General features: G+C 37.0%; 1 protein-coding gene and 1 pseudogene across 2 annotated transcripts; both read right to left on the minus strand.

The window, feature by feature from the left end:
- Nucleotides 1-1,248: 1,248 nt before the first annotated feature.
- LOC148690667 (uncharacterized) lies at nucleotides 1,249-2,817 on the minus strand. Its single transcript, XM_088684981.1, has 2 exons — nucleotides 2,252-2,817; nucleotides 1,249-1,956 (listed from the first exon to the last, which is right to left on the minus strand). The coding sequence occupies exons 1-2, from the start codon at nucleotides 2,531-2,533 to the stop codon at nucleotides 1,249-1,251; spliced, it is 990 nt and encodes a 329-aa protein (XP_088541107.1). The 5' UTR covers nucleotides 2,534-2,817.
- A 1,339-nt stretch (nucleotides 2,818-4,156) lies between these two features.
- LOC137724439 (uncharacterized) lies at nucleotides 4,157-7,112 on the minus strand (annotated as a pseudogene). The gene is made up of 6 exons (XR_015956490.1): nucleotides 5,871-7,112; nucleotides 5,738-5,795; nucleotides 5,581-5,652; nucleotides 5,099-5,220; nucleotides 4,906-5,027; nucleotides 4,157-4,556 (listed from the first exon to the last, which is right to left on the minus strand). The product of XR_015956490.1 is annotated as an uncharacterized LOC137724439 (transcript).
- Nucleotides 7,113-16,199: the final 9,087 nt, after the last annotated feature.

A 16,199-nucleotide genomic window follows, 5' to 3' on the forward strand; every position in this document is an offset into this window, starting at 1 on the left:
GTTTTGCGGAGCAATCGAATCTATCTACACCGCTGAGTACCTCCGCAAACCTACACGCATGGACTTGGAGCGGCTGTTGAAGAAGGCGGAGATGCGTGGCTTTCCTGGGATGATTGGAAGCATTGATTGTATGCACTGGACGTGGAAAAACTGTCCAAGTGCATGGCAAGGCGCTTACGGGGACAGAAAAGGAGCAAAAAGTATCATTCTGGAGGCGGTGGCATCTTTTGATACATGGATTTGGCACGCCTTTTTCGGGGTCCCGGGAGCTCAAAATGACATCAACGTCCTTGCCCAATCCCCAGTGTTCAACGATGTCCTGCAAGGAAAGGCACCAAAAGTTACGTATGAGGTCAACGGACGTATGTACGACGGGCCATACTACCTAGCTGACGGCATCTACCCGCGCTGGTCAACCTTTGTCAAAACAGTGCCACGTCCGCGGAGTGCAAAGGAAAAACACTTTGCAAGCTGTCAAGAGGGGTGCAGGAAGGATGTGGAGCGTTGTTTCGGTATCCTCCAAGCTCGCTGGGCGATCGTAAGGGGTGCTGCCAGATTGTTTGATGTAGAGTCGCTTCGATCCATCATGATGACGTGCATTATTCTTCACAACATGATTGTGGAAGATGAGTACGATTATGAAGCTGTTGATGAATATGAGCCAGACCCGATGAACAATTCAAGAACACGTATATATTGTGCTCATGACGCCACCGATGACCCCGTGCAACATGAGCCATTACAAAGGGATGGACGTTACAACGAAAGGCTCATTCAACGATATACTGCATTTCAAATGCCAGACATGCACAATGCCCGACAAATTGACTTGATAGAGCACCAGTGGGCATTGAAACAAGCTGAAGATAATTAAGTTCATTTAGTGTGTTTTTTTGAATTTGGTATGTTTATGTTATTTTATTTGGTGTGTTTTCTTATTTGGTATGTTTATGTAATTTTCTTATGTTTATGTTTATGTAATTCTTAGTATATGTAATTCTTAGTATGTTTATGTTTATGTATTTTTTTTATGTTTATGTTTATGTAATTCTTAGTATGTTTATGTTTATGTATTTTTTTTATGTTTATGTTTATGTAATTCTTAGTATATGTAATTTTTTTATGTTTATGTTTATGTAAAGGACTTTTAATTAGAACGATGGACTTTTAATAAATAACTTACCAATAAATAATAAATTACAACCCAAAGTGATTGGAAAATTATGGGCTCCGATTACAAAAATTACTCTATTCATCATCACTTAACCAATTTGTGGTGCTAGGATGATCTTCTCTTGCGGTGCTAGGATGATCTTCTCTTGCGGTGCTAGAACCACCTTGGCTTGCTATTGCTTCTCTTGCACGCCTCCTTCGCACAACGTCCGCTTTCTCTGACTTCCAAAAAAATTTAGAATTTGGAGACTTCCCTTCTAAAGACATGTTCATAATCTCACGATCTTGTTGAGCCCGTCTTTCTTCTCTAACATGTTCCCTTTCTTGCCTAAGTAGCTCTCTTTCTCTCTCATTAGCATAAAATTCTCTCTCAACAGCTGCTTGTTTTGATGCCTCTCTAGCCTTATCAGCCTCATCTTTCGCCAGGTCCCTCGCCAAAGTCAATTCACCTTGGCGAGTAAGTTCTTCCATGAACTTTGCATAATCGTTCTTCGAAGCACTCCCTTTTCTCTTTGAAGCCTTCTTACCTTCAGGCCTAATTGGAAAACGGGTCGAACCCGACGCGCGTTCAGGGAGGGGCGTTTCGGGCACTTCTTCTGCATCATCTTCATGAACATGATCGGGTGTAGAGTGTAGAGGGGTGCTGTTCATGTGCACTTCTGGACCGACTGGCACAACTCTAAATTTAGGACAATCTTTGACAATATTCCAACATTCCCACCGGTTGAATGATTTATTTTTGCTTTTGGTTTTGGCAGCGTACCAAGCTTGTGCTTGAAGTTCCTACACAATAAAATTAAGTAACAAATAAATAATTATAATGAAAATAAGTAACTAGCAAATATATACATATATATATATATAAGTAACAAATATAATGAAAATAAGTAAGAAGGCTTCAAGTTTAGTAAATAATGAAAATAAGTAACAAATAAATAATTTTAATGAAAATAAGTAACTAGCAAATATATACATATATATATATATATATATATAAGTAACAAATATATATATATATATATAAGCAACAAATAATTATAATGTAAATTTGGGTATCAAATAAATAATATATTGTTACCTGATCCGAGTAATTTTCCCCACTTCGAATATTACTACTAGCTTGTGCCAAAGCGTCTCTCCACGTACTAAACGATTGGCTAAGTAATTTCCAACGACTGGACATCGATTCTTTGGTTCTTTTCCCACCAATTTTCTCAAGAAAATTGGTATGAATAAGACTCCACATTTCTCGCAACTGCATCTCATTACCCGTAAGCGAACTATGAGTAACTTCAACCCAGCTAGTACACAACGCAACATCTTCAATAAGCGACCAATTCGTACCTGCACCAGTGGTCATTTTGTTGAAAAAAAATGGATTCAAACTTTGAGACAAAGAAAGGAATGTGATTGAAAGTAGTTGAGAAAATATGAAATTGTTGTGTAAGGTAGATGATAATGAGAAGGTATTTATAGAAAAGTAAAAACAATTTTTTTTACAATTTTTTTCAGATTTTTCAGATTTTTTTTTGAATTTTTTTGAATTTTTTACAATTTTTTTTAAATTTTTATTCAATTAATTAATCTCTGCCGTTAGATATAAAAAAATTTGAATTCCAACGCTCCAGATTGTGCCACGTGTCACAACGGTAACTTTTCAAAATTTTAAAACTATTTTTTCATTTATTTTTTAATTTATAAAGCATTTTAATATCCACCGTTGATCTCAGATCGAACGGTGGATATTAAATCTGACTTTTTTTTTTTTTTTTACCGTTGAGATCTAACGGTCCACATTAAGTGACCGTTAGGATCTAACGGTCCACATTAAGTTCCCAACGGTAACTGAAAATTTATTTTTTAAATTTTTTTTGTGTCGGCGACGCGCCCCCACGCGCGGGTGGGGTGCACGCGCCTGACACAAAAAAAATAAAATAATGCGCTGACGCCACCCTGGCGTCAGCATTGCGTCACACCCACCTCGGGCTCAAGGCCTGGCAATCCCTCACGGGCCTGGCCCTCGGGCCTCCCCCATCCCCCGGCCTGCCTCACGCTGGAGGCCATCCACCGGCCCTCGGGCCTTTGTTCTGGAGACTGTCCCCCGAGCAATTTGCTACGGTGGGAATGCTCTAAGAATAGGGTAAAATATAGGGAGTTTTAACGAAAAGCCCACGGTACTATTCACTTTAATAAAAAACCACATTTTTACACTAAAAAGTCAAACCTGGTACTATTCATTTTACCCTTTATTTTGTCCTTATCATTAAAACTCAAAGTTTTCAAGCCATTTTCATTAGTTTTCCTTAAAATATATAATATGAAATTGACTCATCATAAGTCAATATATGCATGACCCTGGAGAGCAACATATGAATGTAGTAATGAGGATTTTCTGATATTTGAAGGGAAGTCCGGGCAAAGGAATTTTGTTTAAAAGGAATAACCATCTTAGAGTTGAAGGTTATATTGATGCAGATTGGGCAGGCTTGGTTGACGATAGGCGCTCAACATCAGGTTACTTTATATTCATAGGGACTTGGTTATGTGGAGGAGTAAAAAGCAGAATGTGGTTGCCCGTTCCATTGCAGAAGCTGAATATAGAGGTACAACATTGGGGATTTGTGAAATTTTGTGGCTTAAGCTTCTATTAAGTGATTTGGGTATAAAGCATGATCATTCCAGGAAATTGTTTTGTGATAATAAAGTTGCCCATGATATTGCACATAATCCGGCACAACATGATAGAACAAAGCATGTTGAAGTTGATCGATTCTTTATCAAAGAAAAATTGGAAGCAAAAATAATTGAGTTACCGACAATAAGAACGGAAGATCAGTTAGCAGATATTCTCACAAAGGCTGTTTCAAGTCATAAGTTTTCAGGTTTCTTACACAAGTTAGGCATGTGCGACATATATGCACTAACTTGCGGGGGAGTGTTGACTTTGTATTTTAGGTAGGATCCTTGATTGATATCAATCCCATGTAATCCCACGTAATCCTGTGTAAATAGTTTTTTCTTTCTATTTACATTAGGGTTGTATACATATAAATGCCTCTCTTTGAGAAGAATACGTATATCATTCAAACATTCTATTCTGAAATGATATGACTCAAACGCATTCGGATGTTGCTTACGGTACAGCTTTCTGTGTGTTAGTACTCACATTTCCACACTGCTACAAAATTTACTATGAACATTAATCCAAAATTTGTGCTCTTCCGGTGAGAACATCAGATTTGAAGAACACTCCGGGAAATTGAGAGTCAACAGATCTTTGATTAGGAGGACTAGAAAACGCAGGTTACTTCTTAACGCTGTGGATTTTCACCACAACTGGTTCTGAACAGTATGGACAGCTTCCAAATAAGACATCAAATAACCTGTTATGCAAGTATACACAGATATTATAAATCAAGGAACCATAAAAGGAAGCCGCGTTTGCCACTAAAGAGTTAACGACTGACAGATACAACCCAAATAATTCTGAATTCCAAAACGTTGCGATGATTAAAATAATTGCTATTGTCCTCATAACAGAACGTTTTAATGGGATGATTTCAATCTGGAAGTGCATGTAATTTCTTTGATCATCTGATAGTGAAAATGTTTGCACATGCCATATAGAATGTCAACCGAAAATTTATATTATCAAATATTGTAAATGGCAAGTAAAGCAACACTCATGCATAAAGAAACAGATTAACCATGATGCAAGAAACTTAAACATACTGCCTTCTTGTGGTGATAGAACGCAACCAGTCCACAAGACATATGCTGTGGAAAGCCTTGTTGCAGCTGGTATTATCACATGTAGTCAGTTCTAGTTCTACTCTTACCTCTAAGCTCATCATCTACATTAGAACTGCCAAGTCAATGACTGAAAAAGCTCGGTAAATACCAAAGAATGTATACATAGAATTACCGATGGGAAGACTCTGAGCATAACAAATTCCACATTCAACTTGGTGGTCATTCTTCTCGACATCAGGGGGCGTTGGCAGTTGAGTCTCCAGAAGACATTCAAGAAATGGTTTGTCTTGAATCCTATGTAATTAGAGTAGATAATTCATAATTGATAGATAAATACATTATCAGTTCGTCTTTTATTTTCTTCAGTGTTCTCCTTGTAAATTTGAAAGACAGCAGTGTTATAACAATATTCCCATTATAGCAAAGTTATTTTTGATTCCCATCCTTTGGTCTAAGGCTAATGTAGAGTTCACTGGTGAAGAAAAGCAGAGGGGATGTTATACAAATTTTAGTGTACAAACAGATACGTAGATTTGTCAAAAAGGATGATTCAAAAGTTAACACCACCACAAAATTCATATTTGGGCTACCTTCAAAACAAGTATTAAAGCCAGAATACAGATTCAAGGACAAGGAAGGGATGCAATGATTTACCATCTTTTGCTATTTCTTCGCCATCTGTTTCTCAACAAGTTCACAAATGGACCTGAACCAATAAAACAACATCTAACACAACTTCATACTCACAATTGAATGAAAAGAAAATGATAGAAAGTAGGAGTTCTAGTAACTGATTGAGGTGCAATCTCACTCTGGTAAAGTTCTAGGATCAATGGAATTAATGGACAACACGATGCAGAAATCATTTCCTGAGAAACAAAAACCTCAACAGATTTAACACAAGAAACAAAAGGGAGAAAAATTATCAGTACGTATGAACTCACCTATAATGATTTGGCGAGAAGATACATCAGGGGATGCTTGTTTAGGATCAACAACCCAAAGGAAACAGCAAACACCTTTTTAAACTGCTGCACCACGTCTTCCAACCTGGAGTTTGATGACCATTTTAAATTAAACAAATCTGGTACATTCTGAAGAAGAAACTCAAATATTATTTGTCCCTCAAATGGAAAAATGTTAACCATCCAAAAATTTGAAGACGTACTGCTGAAATTGGAGGAGGACATTTGGGATGTGTTTTATCCAAACAAATTTCCATAACATGCATGCTGCCCTTGAACTTTCAACAAAGTAAATAAGGCGATTTTTCCCTAAACAACGTCATACTAAAGCAACAACTGAGGAGTAAATATGAACTAGGATAACACTACTGCGTTAGAATTAAAAGGTATGTACTCTGAAAAGTATTAGAATTTTAAGTATGATTCATGGCAAATTGAACTTTTATTCTGATAAACTTTGGGATTTGAAACTTCACAAACACCCAGGTAACGTTTTATAATTGCTTTGATACTTCAAAACGGTCTAAAAAAACATGGTCTCCCTAGCATATTCCTTTTATAATTTCCTTGATATCACGAAAGGAAAAAGGTTGAGACAAAATCAAGAAGAAATGGCTTGTGGATGAAGATTAACACAGTTCTGAACTCGGTAGCCTGGAAATAGTATCCAACACTTCTCTTTAGATAAAGCACGTTTACTATTCTTTACAGCTTTCTAGTCCATGGATACATACAATCTTCAAACTTTTGATAAATATAGGATTCCGTAACGTGTTTATAGCGTAAACAATTTATTGAGACATAACACAAACATGTTTGCTAGCACTAATTCGTTCGGACAACTACGCATCTCCACTTCCTTCTTATATTCAAATCACTATAATTTATCTGGAATACTAGAAACCAAATAGCCCTGACCCTTGTATATAAGTTCTCAACATATCCGAACTAGAAATTTTTAAGTGCTGCCGACACATTCTTTTTCCACTTTGGCATAAGCAAAATGAATCAAGTAAACAAGTTTGTGGATAATGAATGTGAATAAGAATATCTTACAATATCCAAAAGCTGAGAGATGTTAGATCTCCACCGAACCTCGTCAGGTTCTCCCATCCAACCTCCTCTATCTGCATTTATAGGATCATCATCAAGTCAAGGATCGTAACCAAACAACATTATAGTGACAAACCCATTCTGCCACTGAATATCAATGAAGCAGCAAAAGTTCATATGTAACCAAATTTAAAACATCAATGGCTTTCACATAGCTGCTAGTGTTAGAACATCAAGATACAGGTTCATGTGAAGAAATAATAATTATTAACTGCTGCAATCAAAACTTCAAGCAGATTCTTATGCGTAATGCTGATGTTTTCCTAGTTTCAATGGGAAATTAAATTAAACTTTTATAAAAGGAAATAAAAGTTGAAGCAATGAAAAAAAAAATTAACTGAAATGTGTGTGCCTGGCCTCTCTGAAACCAGCCTTTACTCCAAAAGGAGAGGTTTGTCCTCTAAATTGGGGTTAAAAAGGTGATTTCCGCACACCCTGACCTCTCCTCGTTATTTATTGCTTTCAAATTGAATAAATCAATAGATAGAAATAAACAATGTGAACGCAGCTAGAATAATAAGATGCGAAAATCATTTCCTAAGTCACAAACACCAATAACATTTTAAATTTACTTTTGGTCCTTAGAAAGTACATATTTTAGAAATTCCAAACATTTAAAACATAATTACTTAAAAAAAAAGTCTAGCAAAAGATGTGATAATCCTGCAAATAAAATATTCTTCGTTCAAGGAATTTCTAAATGACCTGCAAGAATAAAGGGAGCATACTCACCTCCGAGCACATTCCTGCGCTCAATAACATTTGGGATACATCCATTTATATATAGACAAATAAACCCATATACAAATACAGTACAGCATCCTTATTATACTGGACATTGGCTTCAACGGATGAATAATTTATCTTAAATTCGGATTTCTTAACATTATCATTGGGGAATTTTAGCAAGCACTTGGTGAGCATATTCTTTCATTTTTTTTAAAATACATTTTTGTAAGCTAAATGGAGAAGAAGTACCATTTGGTTCGGAGAGCGATAGCCCAAGCGTTCCCATCAACCAAATTGATGTATTGTTGAAATTTTCAGGCTAACCAAGAACTAAATGTAGATTAAGAAATTAATATGGAATAGTGGGTCCATGCATAACAGCACACATAGATAGAGATAGCCCAAATTAGTTAGGAGGAGAAGCCTTAGAAATTCAGGTGATAGAGGCCTTTTTTGTACTTTTTTTATTTTTCCGATGAGAATGCAGGGTTTGGAGAAATTTTTCCATGTGCCGGGAACACCATGACACATGATGTTCCCTCACACATTAGGATTTGATATCTTGGATATTCTTCAATTTTATATTTCAATAAATATATAAAACTAAATCCTAATGTGTGAGGGAACACCATGTGTCATGGTGTTCCCGGCACATGGAAAAATTTCTCCAGGGTTTGGATTTAGCGTTTGATTTTCTCTGATGGGTTTTCGATTTTGTATTTATTGAGTGGAAAAAGGGTTTCATCTGAAAAATCTGATTGTCTAGGGTTTTTTATTGCTGACTACTGTTGGATTTATTTGTATATTTTTTGGTGATATTTTTTTATTTTGTTTATATTGTTATTCTCAATTGGTATATAAATATTTGGATGTGCAAGACATGGATATCATACAAGAAATGCAAGAGCTGAAATTGGAAGGGATGATACCCTCTTGTCCTCGGGATTTTCCTCCGGAAATCGTCCACGAGATCCTCATTAGGCTACCTGCTACGTCTCTGGTCAAATGCACCTCAGTGTGCAAGACATGGAGGTCCATGATCATAAACCGAAGCTTTTTTAGCGTTCATCTCACCCGAAGAGGCAATCTTGCTGGCCAGAATGGCACTCACCTCCTCCTTCTCCACAGGGTTTGTGGTAAGAAGAGAACCATTCTCTTCAAAACGGGTTGCCATGTAACAGACGAGGTTCACTCTCTGCATTTTGATAACCAGGCTTTTGACGAGGTTCATTTCTTCGTGTAGTTGGAGTTTGTGACGGGCGATTCCGGATAATGTGATTATGTGAGTGGATATATATATAATCTGGGGAAATCGGTATATACTAATATTGTTTTAGACAGCGAATGGTGTCTCTTGCCATAAGTGTTATGACACTAAGATAAATATATAGATGGTCATGAAATTAATAACACTGAACGCAGTCAATGAGTTTTTGCATGGAGTTATATCGACATGTCAATCGAGTGACTCATTAGTTGCTATAATATAAATTAGGGAGTTTTAACGAAAAATTCACTGTACTGTTTACTTTAACCAAAAGCCACATTTTTACACTAAAAAGTCAATCATGGTACTATTCACTTTACCATTTATTTTGTCCTTATCGTTAAAACTCAAAGTTTTCAAGCCATTTTCATTAGTTTTCCTTATAAATTAATACTTAGACTTGAGAACAGTCATTGTTGTCATGTGTATTGGCTTTTGACTTCTGTAATTCTACACTACATCACAAGGGCAAGGTTATCGAGTGTATCACTCAGGTTTATGTAGTGACATGTGAATGTTCAACAATAAGTCTCTAAACATCCGATATGAAACATTTAAATGCTTTGTTAATGATCCTAAAATTCTTCAATTAAAGTGTTAAGTGTTTTTGTTACTAAGAGACTTAAATTCAGAGAATAATGTAAAGTTTTCACATTAGAGGTTTGAAGTTATTAGCCCTACCCTATTAATGGTATAAAAGTATTGTTATAGAAAAGGATTGTATTTCGTTGCAATTCTAACAAATTAGGTTCTTTATATTTGTGCTATATTGACTTGGGGGCTACGTAGGCGCAACTCAAAGTTGGTGAGACACCATTCTCTAATTATCATTCAATGTAAAACTAAAATGTGTTTAGATTAGTCTCATTACCTCACCAATTAAAACCTAACATATGACACTCTCAACCCAAAGGTTAAGAGAAATATGTCGAAGTGATAGATTAATCAAAGCATTGGTTAGCAGTATTTTAATAAATTAATTATGATAATTGATTATTCAAATGTGACAAACTCAAAGATGGGACTCGAAAACTGTTTCGAAAATATATACTGGGTTTGGACCGAGCCCATGTAGGCCATGTCGCCTTAATCACTTTGGGTTTATTAATTGACAAAGGCCCAAACATTGAGTTTTGGCAAGTGGCAGAGTGAGGGGTATTATTCTATTAGACAATCTTGTCTTTATAATCAACACACTTCCCTCCCGTGTTGGTGAGAGTATTTCGGTCTCATTGAGAGCTTTTTTCACCGTTTGTGTGAAGGTTATTAGTTTTTGGTTTAATGTTTTAGCCGTCGGCCCTAGCTACGATCAAAGTCGGTGGCAGTCCTCTTCTTTTTATTTCTAATTTCCCTTCCTTCCTTTCTGTTACGTTTTCTCCCCTGCTTTCTTTCCTGACCAACGTGGTCTTTGCATCCCACAAGAGGTAGATCCTAGTGAACTATGTCTCCATACTTTTCTTTTCTATATTCCTTACTATCCCTTCATCTTCACGTCCCTCATCCCTCTACAATTCCGATCTCTCTCTTCACCTAAATTGATCTCTCTGACTTGGCTCCGTGTTTCCTCAATTTTGGTCCAAGTTCAATCTAAATCACTTTTAACCCCTTTTGTTGCGGCTTATCGAGAAGATGCGTAGAGTTTCGGTGTTCACACCGACTTAGGTATTCGTATCACCATCTTCTCACGGTCTGCTTTTGTTGGCAGTGTTACTTGTGAGAATCCCACTAGCTTCATTGTTTCCATCTACCTAGTGGCTACGATTGGAGAGGATTTCTTTATTGAATAATGGAGTATTCCTTCCTTCCATTTTCTGAGGCGCTGTTTGGTTCCTTTTTTGGCGTTCGTTGGGTTGCTATTCAAGCTGATCTTGAGGTGTTACGGCACCAGTTATAGCAGAAACCTAGGGTTTTCATCGGTTTTCTATTTGTTTGTGGGCCTAATCTTTTGCTTTGGCTTTTGGTGTGTTGCTTGTTTTGTTGTTATTCAGGGACTTTTAGGTCGAGGTGGACTTGGGCTTTGAGAACGTCCTCTTGTCTCCATTGGTGTGGATTTGTACCAAGTCCTAGAATATTTCAAAAGAGTTAGTTTGTCTTAGGACATATCTCGATAACATCAAGGGCTCGAAGATAACATGATTGATCATGATAATGACTTGTTCAAGTGAAGCTTGGTGTGGAAGCCAAAAGATTATCGGTTTAACATGAGAGAGAAGGGATTTGCATGGCTGCATGGCATTGTTGACTGGATGGTTTGGGCTTTCCTAGGGTGATAGCAAGGCTTCTAATGGCTGAGACATTTGATAGAAGGTTGTGGAAGTTACTAAGGTTGAATGGATGATGATGCTTAAGGCTTGAAGTATGTTTCAGGGCTAAATGAAACTCTCTGAGCTTATTTCCTGGATGGTTCTCTTTTCCTGCATTTCTTCTATCTATCTTTGTGTTACCTCCAATATTTTCCCCTTGCTCAAATGGTTTCTCCCTCATTATGTAAGTGAAGGGTTCTTCTCTAGGCTTTAAATGAATTTCCCCTTATGGCTTGGTCTTCCCCTTCTTTTCTCCCTAGCCTTCCTATCATTCCCCTTTTGGTGTAAGATAATTGCACTGTTGAGACTTGCAGTTTGCTTCTTCTCGAGGCACGGCTTTCCTAGGCCAACCTTCCGCTGGTGATACTTCTGGTAGCGCTCTTTATGGCTTTTGTGTTGGTTGTCTGTGCAAGTTGGGAATGGAAAGTCAGCATTAAATGCCTGACTTGCTAGGTTTAGCATACATTAAATGCAGGAATCTAGTTTAGTCCTAACTAAGGGGTTGGTTTGCTAGAGAAAGGGATAAACTAGGTTAGTTATCTCTCAATGTTGCCAGCGTGAAATGGAAAGGGTATGGCCTTGGATCTTTAGGCCCCCAAGCAGCCCAAAGTCTTCCATAACCCCGATTCCACGTAGGCGCCCAATAACCTTTTGTAACCATACACATCACAATCCACTTGACAAGCCTCGAGTGTGTGACTTGGGCTTAGCATGAATAATGACTAGCATGAGGAAGCTTTGCGTGATGCCTAGGCATGAACATGGCATGATTTATATGAATATCTGACTTAATTACCGTGGACTGGCATGACATGTTTGTAAATATATTCTTCATCAATCCTGCACCTTGGCATGTGTTTGGGCATGAATGTAGGCTTTGCATGACAATTGGGCCTTGAGACTTGGTTGGGTTGGTGTGTAACATTTTTGGGCCCCAACAGTTGTTTTCAAATTCCACTTTTCCTTTGTGTATTTATTTTGGGCCTTTGCTTTGTAACTTTTCTTGGTAATCAATTTTACCTTGGTATCAAAAAAAAAAAAAAAAATCCGAGTGAGAGAAATATAAGTCTCTCTCTATCCTTGAGTGTGAGAGAAAAGAAAAAGAACGAGCAAGATGGTTTTCATGAGTTGAAAACTATTGGGGTTGTGTCTTAAAAGTCAATTTTTGTAATATTGGATATTATGTATAATTTCATATTAATTAATTAATTAATAAAAGAGCATGTTTTGTTCATTCATAGGTTTATTTTTTTTTTAAATAAACGATATTATCTACACTAAAGAGGAGGGGTTGGGTTTAGCCTCACAATGGGTTAGCAATAATGTAGTTCAAATTCGCATTTGGCGAAAATCCATTCATGAGTTGGTTTTATATTAAAAAGATAATAGACTAAAGAAAGAGTCTATAGGACTTAAGGTATGGAAGTAATGTCCTAACTCTTAAATGAGGTTAGGGCATGAAGACTTGTATTCCATAGTCACTTAGTCCTTAAACAAAGTTCCTAGCTGTTTGGAATGTCAACTGGGCATTGACTATCTAGAAAGGCTGGTGTATATCCCATTAAGGCTAGCATGGTCTAGTGCCTGCACGTGTTGGACATGTGCTGGATATACAGGTGCTTGTTTGTTGAACAAGTTTACTGAACACTGACCACTCAAGAAGCTTGAACGTATAGATTCTTACCACATGTCAAACGCTACAAAGCTTCTTGTTGTAGTATGCAAATAGTTCTTAGACCTGAGGCATCATAGGTACCTTGTTTTTATAGATATGAATTTTGGTTTCATCACCTCAAAGCCTTCATTGTTTCGCAGGCCCAACAGTGTGACAATCGGTTTCATATGTATGAGCATGAAAATACATGAATTTGCAATATGGAATCTATGAACTTCTAGTAAATTTTCATAGAAGGAGACATCCCTCAAAGCCACGTGAAGATCCATCTCGGAAATATCTACGTAGAGTAATTGTTGATCAAAATACGTTTGTAAGAAGGGGGCTTCAACATGAGATAGATCATAGTGATCATAGATGACTACATGTGACTAACATAAATCTTGATCGGAATATGGTGTCACTCATGGTTTATGAACTTAAATAAATTTAATTAATTTCTCTGTTTGCTTTAGTTAGAACCTAAATGATCAATCACCTATGATAAGTTTTAGTAACATTTTGTGGATGATGATAAGATAATTAATTGTTAGTTAAATGGATTAATTATTTGGTCCTATTAGACATAATTTTAATTAAATAGGTTTTGACCTTTATTTAATTAAAAGGAATTCAAGTCACGAGCCTAAAGTGAGCAAGTGTTTGAGCAACGTGCATGGGATTGTTGAAGTTCCTTTCGAGTACAAATATAGGGATAGTATAGCAGCACAAGTAAGGGCGTCGAACCACAAGGACTGAGAAACAACTTAGTAAAACCTTTGACTCTTACAAATTAGCATTAGTTAAAGACTCCTATGACTTAAAATGGGGGGTTTGACTAATTTTGGAAAAGAAATAAAGACATAAAGAAAAGGGAAAAATTAGAACTATTTAAAAACAAAACTAAGACATGGAATAGGTTAGAAACGTTTTTAGGACATAAATTTGACTTCAAATAAACAAAGGCCTTCCTCTAAACATTCCTGAATCAGTGATATGATCTTTTAACTTATCCATTTCAAATGCACAACTAAGATGTTCACATATCTAGCATGGCATATAACTAGATTGTATGAATCCTCTCTTACTTTGCATGTTAGATGCATGGCATATACATAAAACTTATATTTGTAGGTGCAACGTAGCATGGCATATACTCAGATTTAGCACCTAGAAACTCATTAAGAACAAAGAGGATTATGAACATCACATGAACCCTAGAACATGTCATTTATCCTAGAACTTCATGAAATCAATTTACATGATTAGTTCTGAACCTAACCACATGTTGCTAATGAATGAAAGAAGATATGACAGTCATCCTTATCATTCTCAACAAAAAGCAAACATAAACAAGGTAGCTAAGCTTGAAAATATGTGCTTGAAATAATTGAGACAAAAAACTGATTCAAGCTTTTCAAATGAAATTGATAAACTAAAATTGCATCATAACATTAATTCAATCATGTCTAGGGCTTCAAAGCAACCCTAAGTATCCATAAAAACAAAATACATAAAAAGTCAGGAAAGCTAGAACCTAGAAACTGCTTAAGGCCGAAGACTCCTGCTCTCTCTCCAGATTTTCCTCCTTCTGTTAAGTATTCTCCTATTAAAAGGCTTAGGACTTATCTAACATCTGACACATTTACATCCTTGAATTGACTCTCATTTATAACTCATAATAACCAGCTTTTAGTATTGGAGTAACTGAAAACTAGTTGTTATCAGAATTTGTAACTGAACAGCTCCTCTTTATTCTGTTATAATTTCCTGTCCAAAACCTCCAAATCATAAGTTGTAAAGACCATCAGAAGGAAGACTTCCAGGGTTTTCCAACCATATATGACCCATTTTCTAATTCGTTCTGAGCACTTCGGGGCAAAGCTCACAAGTTGGCTATTCTTCACGGGTCTTTTTTTGCGGATCTTGGGCCACTTGTTACAATATTCAAAATAAGATGATTTCTTCAAGCCCTTACTTTCATCCTGAAATAAAATACAAACAGCAAAATGCCTTGTGATGCATAGAGATTTTAAGTCAAAAACCTAAGTAAAAGAAGGCATATAAATACAACTTTATGCACTCCACAGGGATAAAGCGCATGGCACCAAACACAGGCACGATTTTTAATTGCATCCCGAAACTATGTGATATTTAGATTCAATTATTTAAGATCAAATATTGCCAACCCTAACCGCTCCAGCTTTTCTCTCTCGCAAGAAACCCCCAAAATCCCAGCCTTCGCCGCCAACTCCTTCCTCTAGTTGGAGTCAGCCGACTTTCTCTTGTTGCTACCCTTTTTTTTTCCTACTCTTTAGACTGTTACCTTTGCCCTCAAGTCCTCCTCCTTCCCCTTCCGCCATTTTCCCTCTTGCTGGAACCCAACCCGTTACCCACACCCTCAAGTCCTCATCCTTCCCCTGTCAAGCTTTCCCTCCTTTAGTTTTCTCCTGTGGTGCTTTATTTCTGTTTTCCTTTTGGCCTTCTTTGAGCTTTGTCTCAATTTTCTTGAGTTTTGTCTTAATTCCATGAGCTTGTCTCAGATCGGAACCTTTAGACACCTCTTTTGCTCCGATGCTTCCTTCCGTTGAGTGTCCACAACTACTAACCACTGCTACCAGGCCCCGGGTGCTTCTCCTCGATGACGCGCTTGGGTTTTAGGTGGCTATTAAAGTGCTTTTTGCATTATTTGGTATGACTATGGGAGCGTTCACTGCGTTGGTGGCTCACTCACCCCCATTTTCCGTTGATCCTGTTGCTCTGTTTGGTTAATTTTTTGGTGGTGGTGGCCTTCCAATGGTGGCGCGTCAGATTTGGTGGTGGCTGCTGGTTTCCTCTTTAATTTTAGGGTTTTTGTTGTTTTTTAGTTATGCCTTTTGGGCTTTGTGTTGTATTTACATTTTATTGATGGGCTTGTATTTAGGTTGTGAGATGCCTTTTGGGCTCTCTTTTCCTTGTATTAGTCATTTTGTTTAATGAAAAAGTAACTTAGTTTGTCCAAAAAAAAAAAAATTATTTAAGATCAAATGACGACTAGGTCGGCTTCCCCATCTATAACAAGTGCCCATTCTGGTTATCCAAAGACGAAACATTTGCCAAACTCAGATGACAAGCAGTCCTAGTCAAACAAACCCTACATATTTTTGTCTTCAGACTGAGGAGCAAAAACCAAAGTCTCTACTTAGGAAATGTCAATGCCCTAGTACAGAATTTTTAGAAGTCAAAATAAAAAATTAATATAT

This window comes from Pyrus communis, chromosome 15, assembly GCF_041283825.1.
Source record: "Pyrus communis isolate YQ-2024b chromosome 15, ASM4128382v1, whole genome shotgun sequence".
Classification (NCBI taxonomy): domain Eukaryota; kingdom Viridiplantae; phylum Streptophyta; class Magnoliopsida; order Rosales; family Rosaceae; genus Pyrus; species Pyrus communis.

Coding starts and splice junctions, on each gene's coding strand:
- LOC148690667 (XM_088684981.1), bottom strand. CDS start 2,533: ATGACCACTGGTGCAGGTACGAATTGGTCGCTTATTGAAGATGTTGCG. Junction 1,957..2,251: donor GGGAAAATTACTCGGATCAG/GTAACAATATAT, acceptor TTTATTGTGTAG/GAACTTCAAGCACAAGCTTG.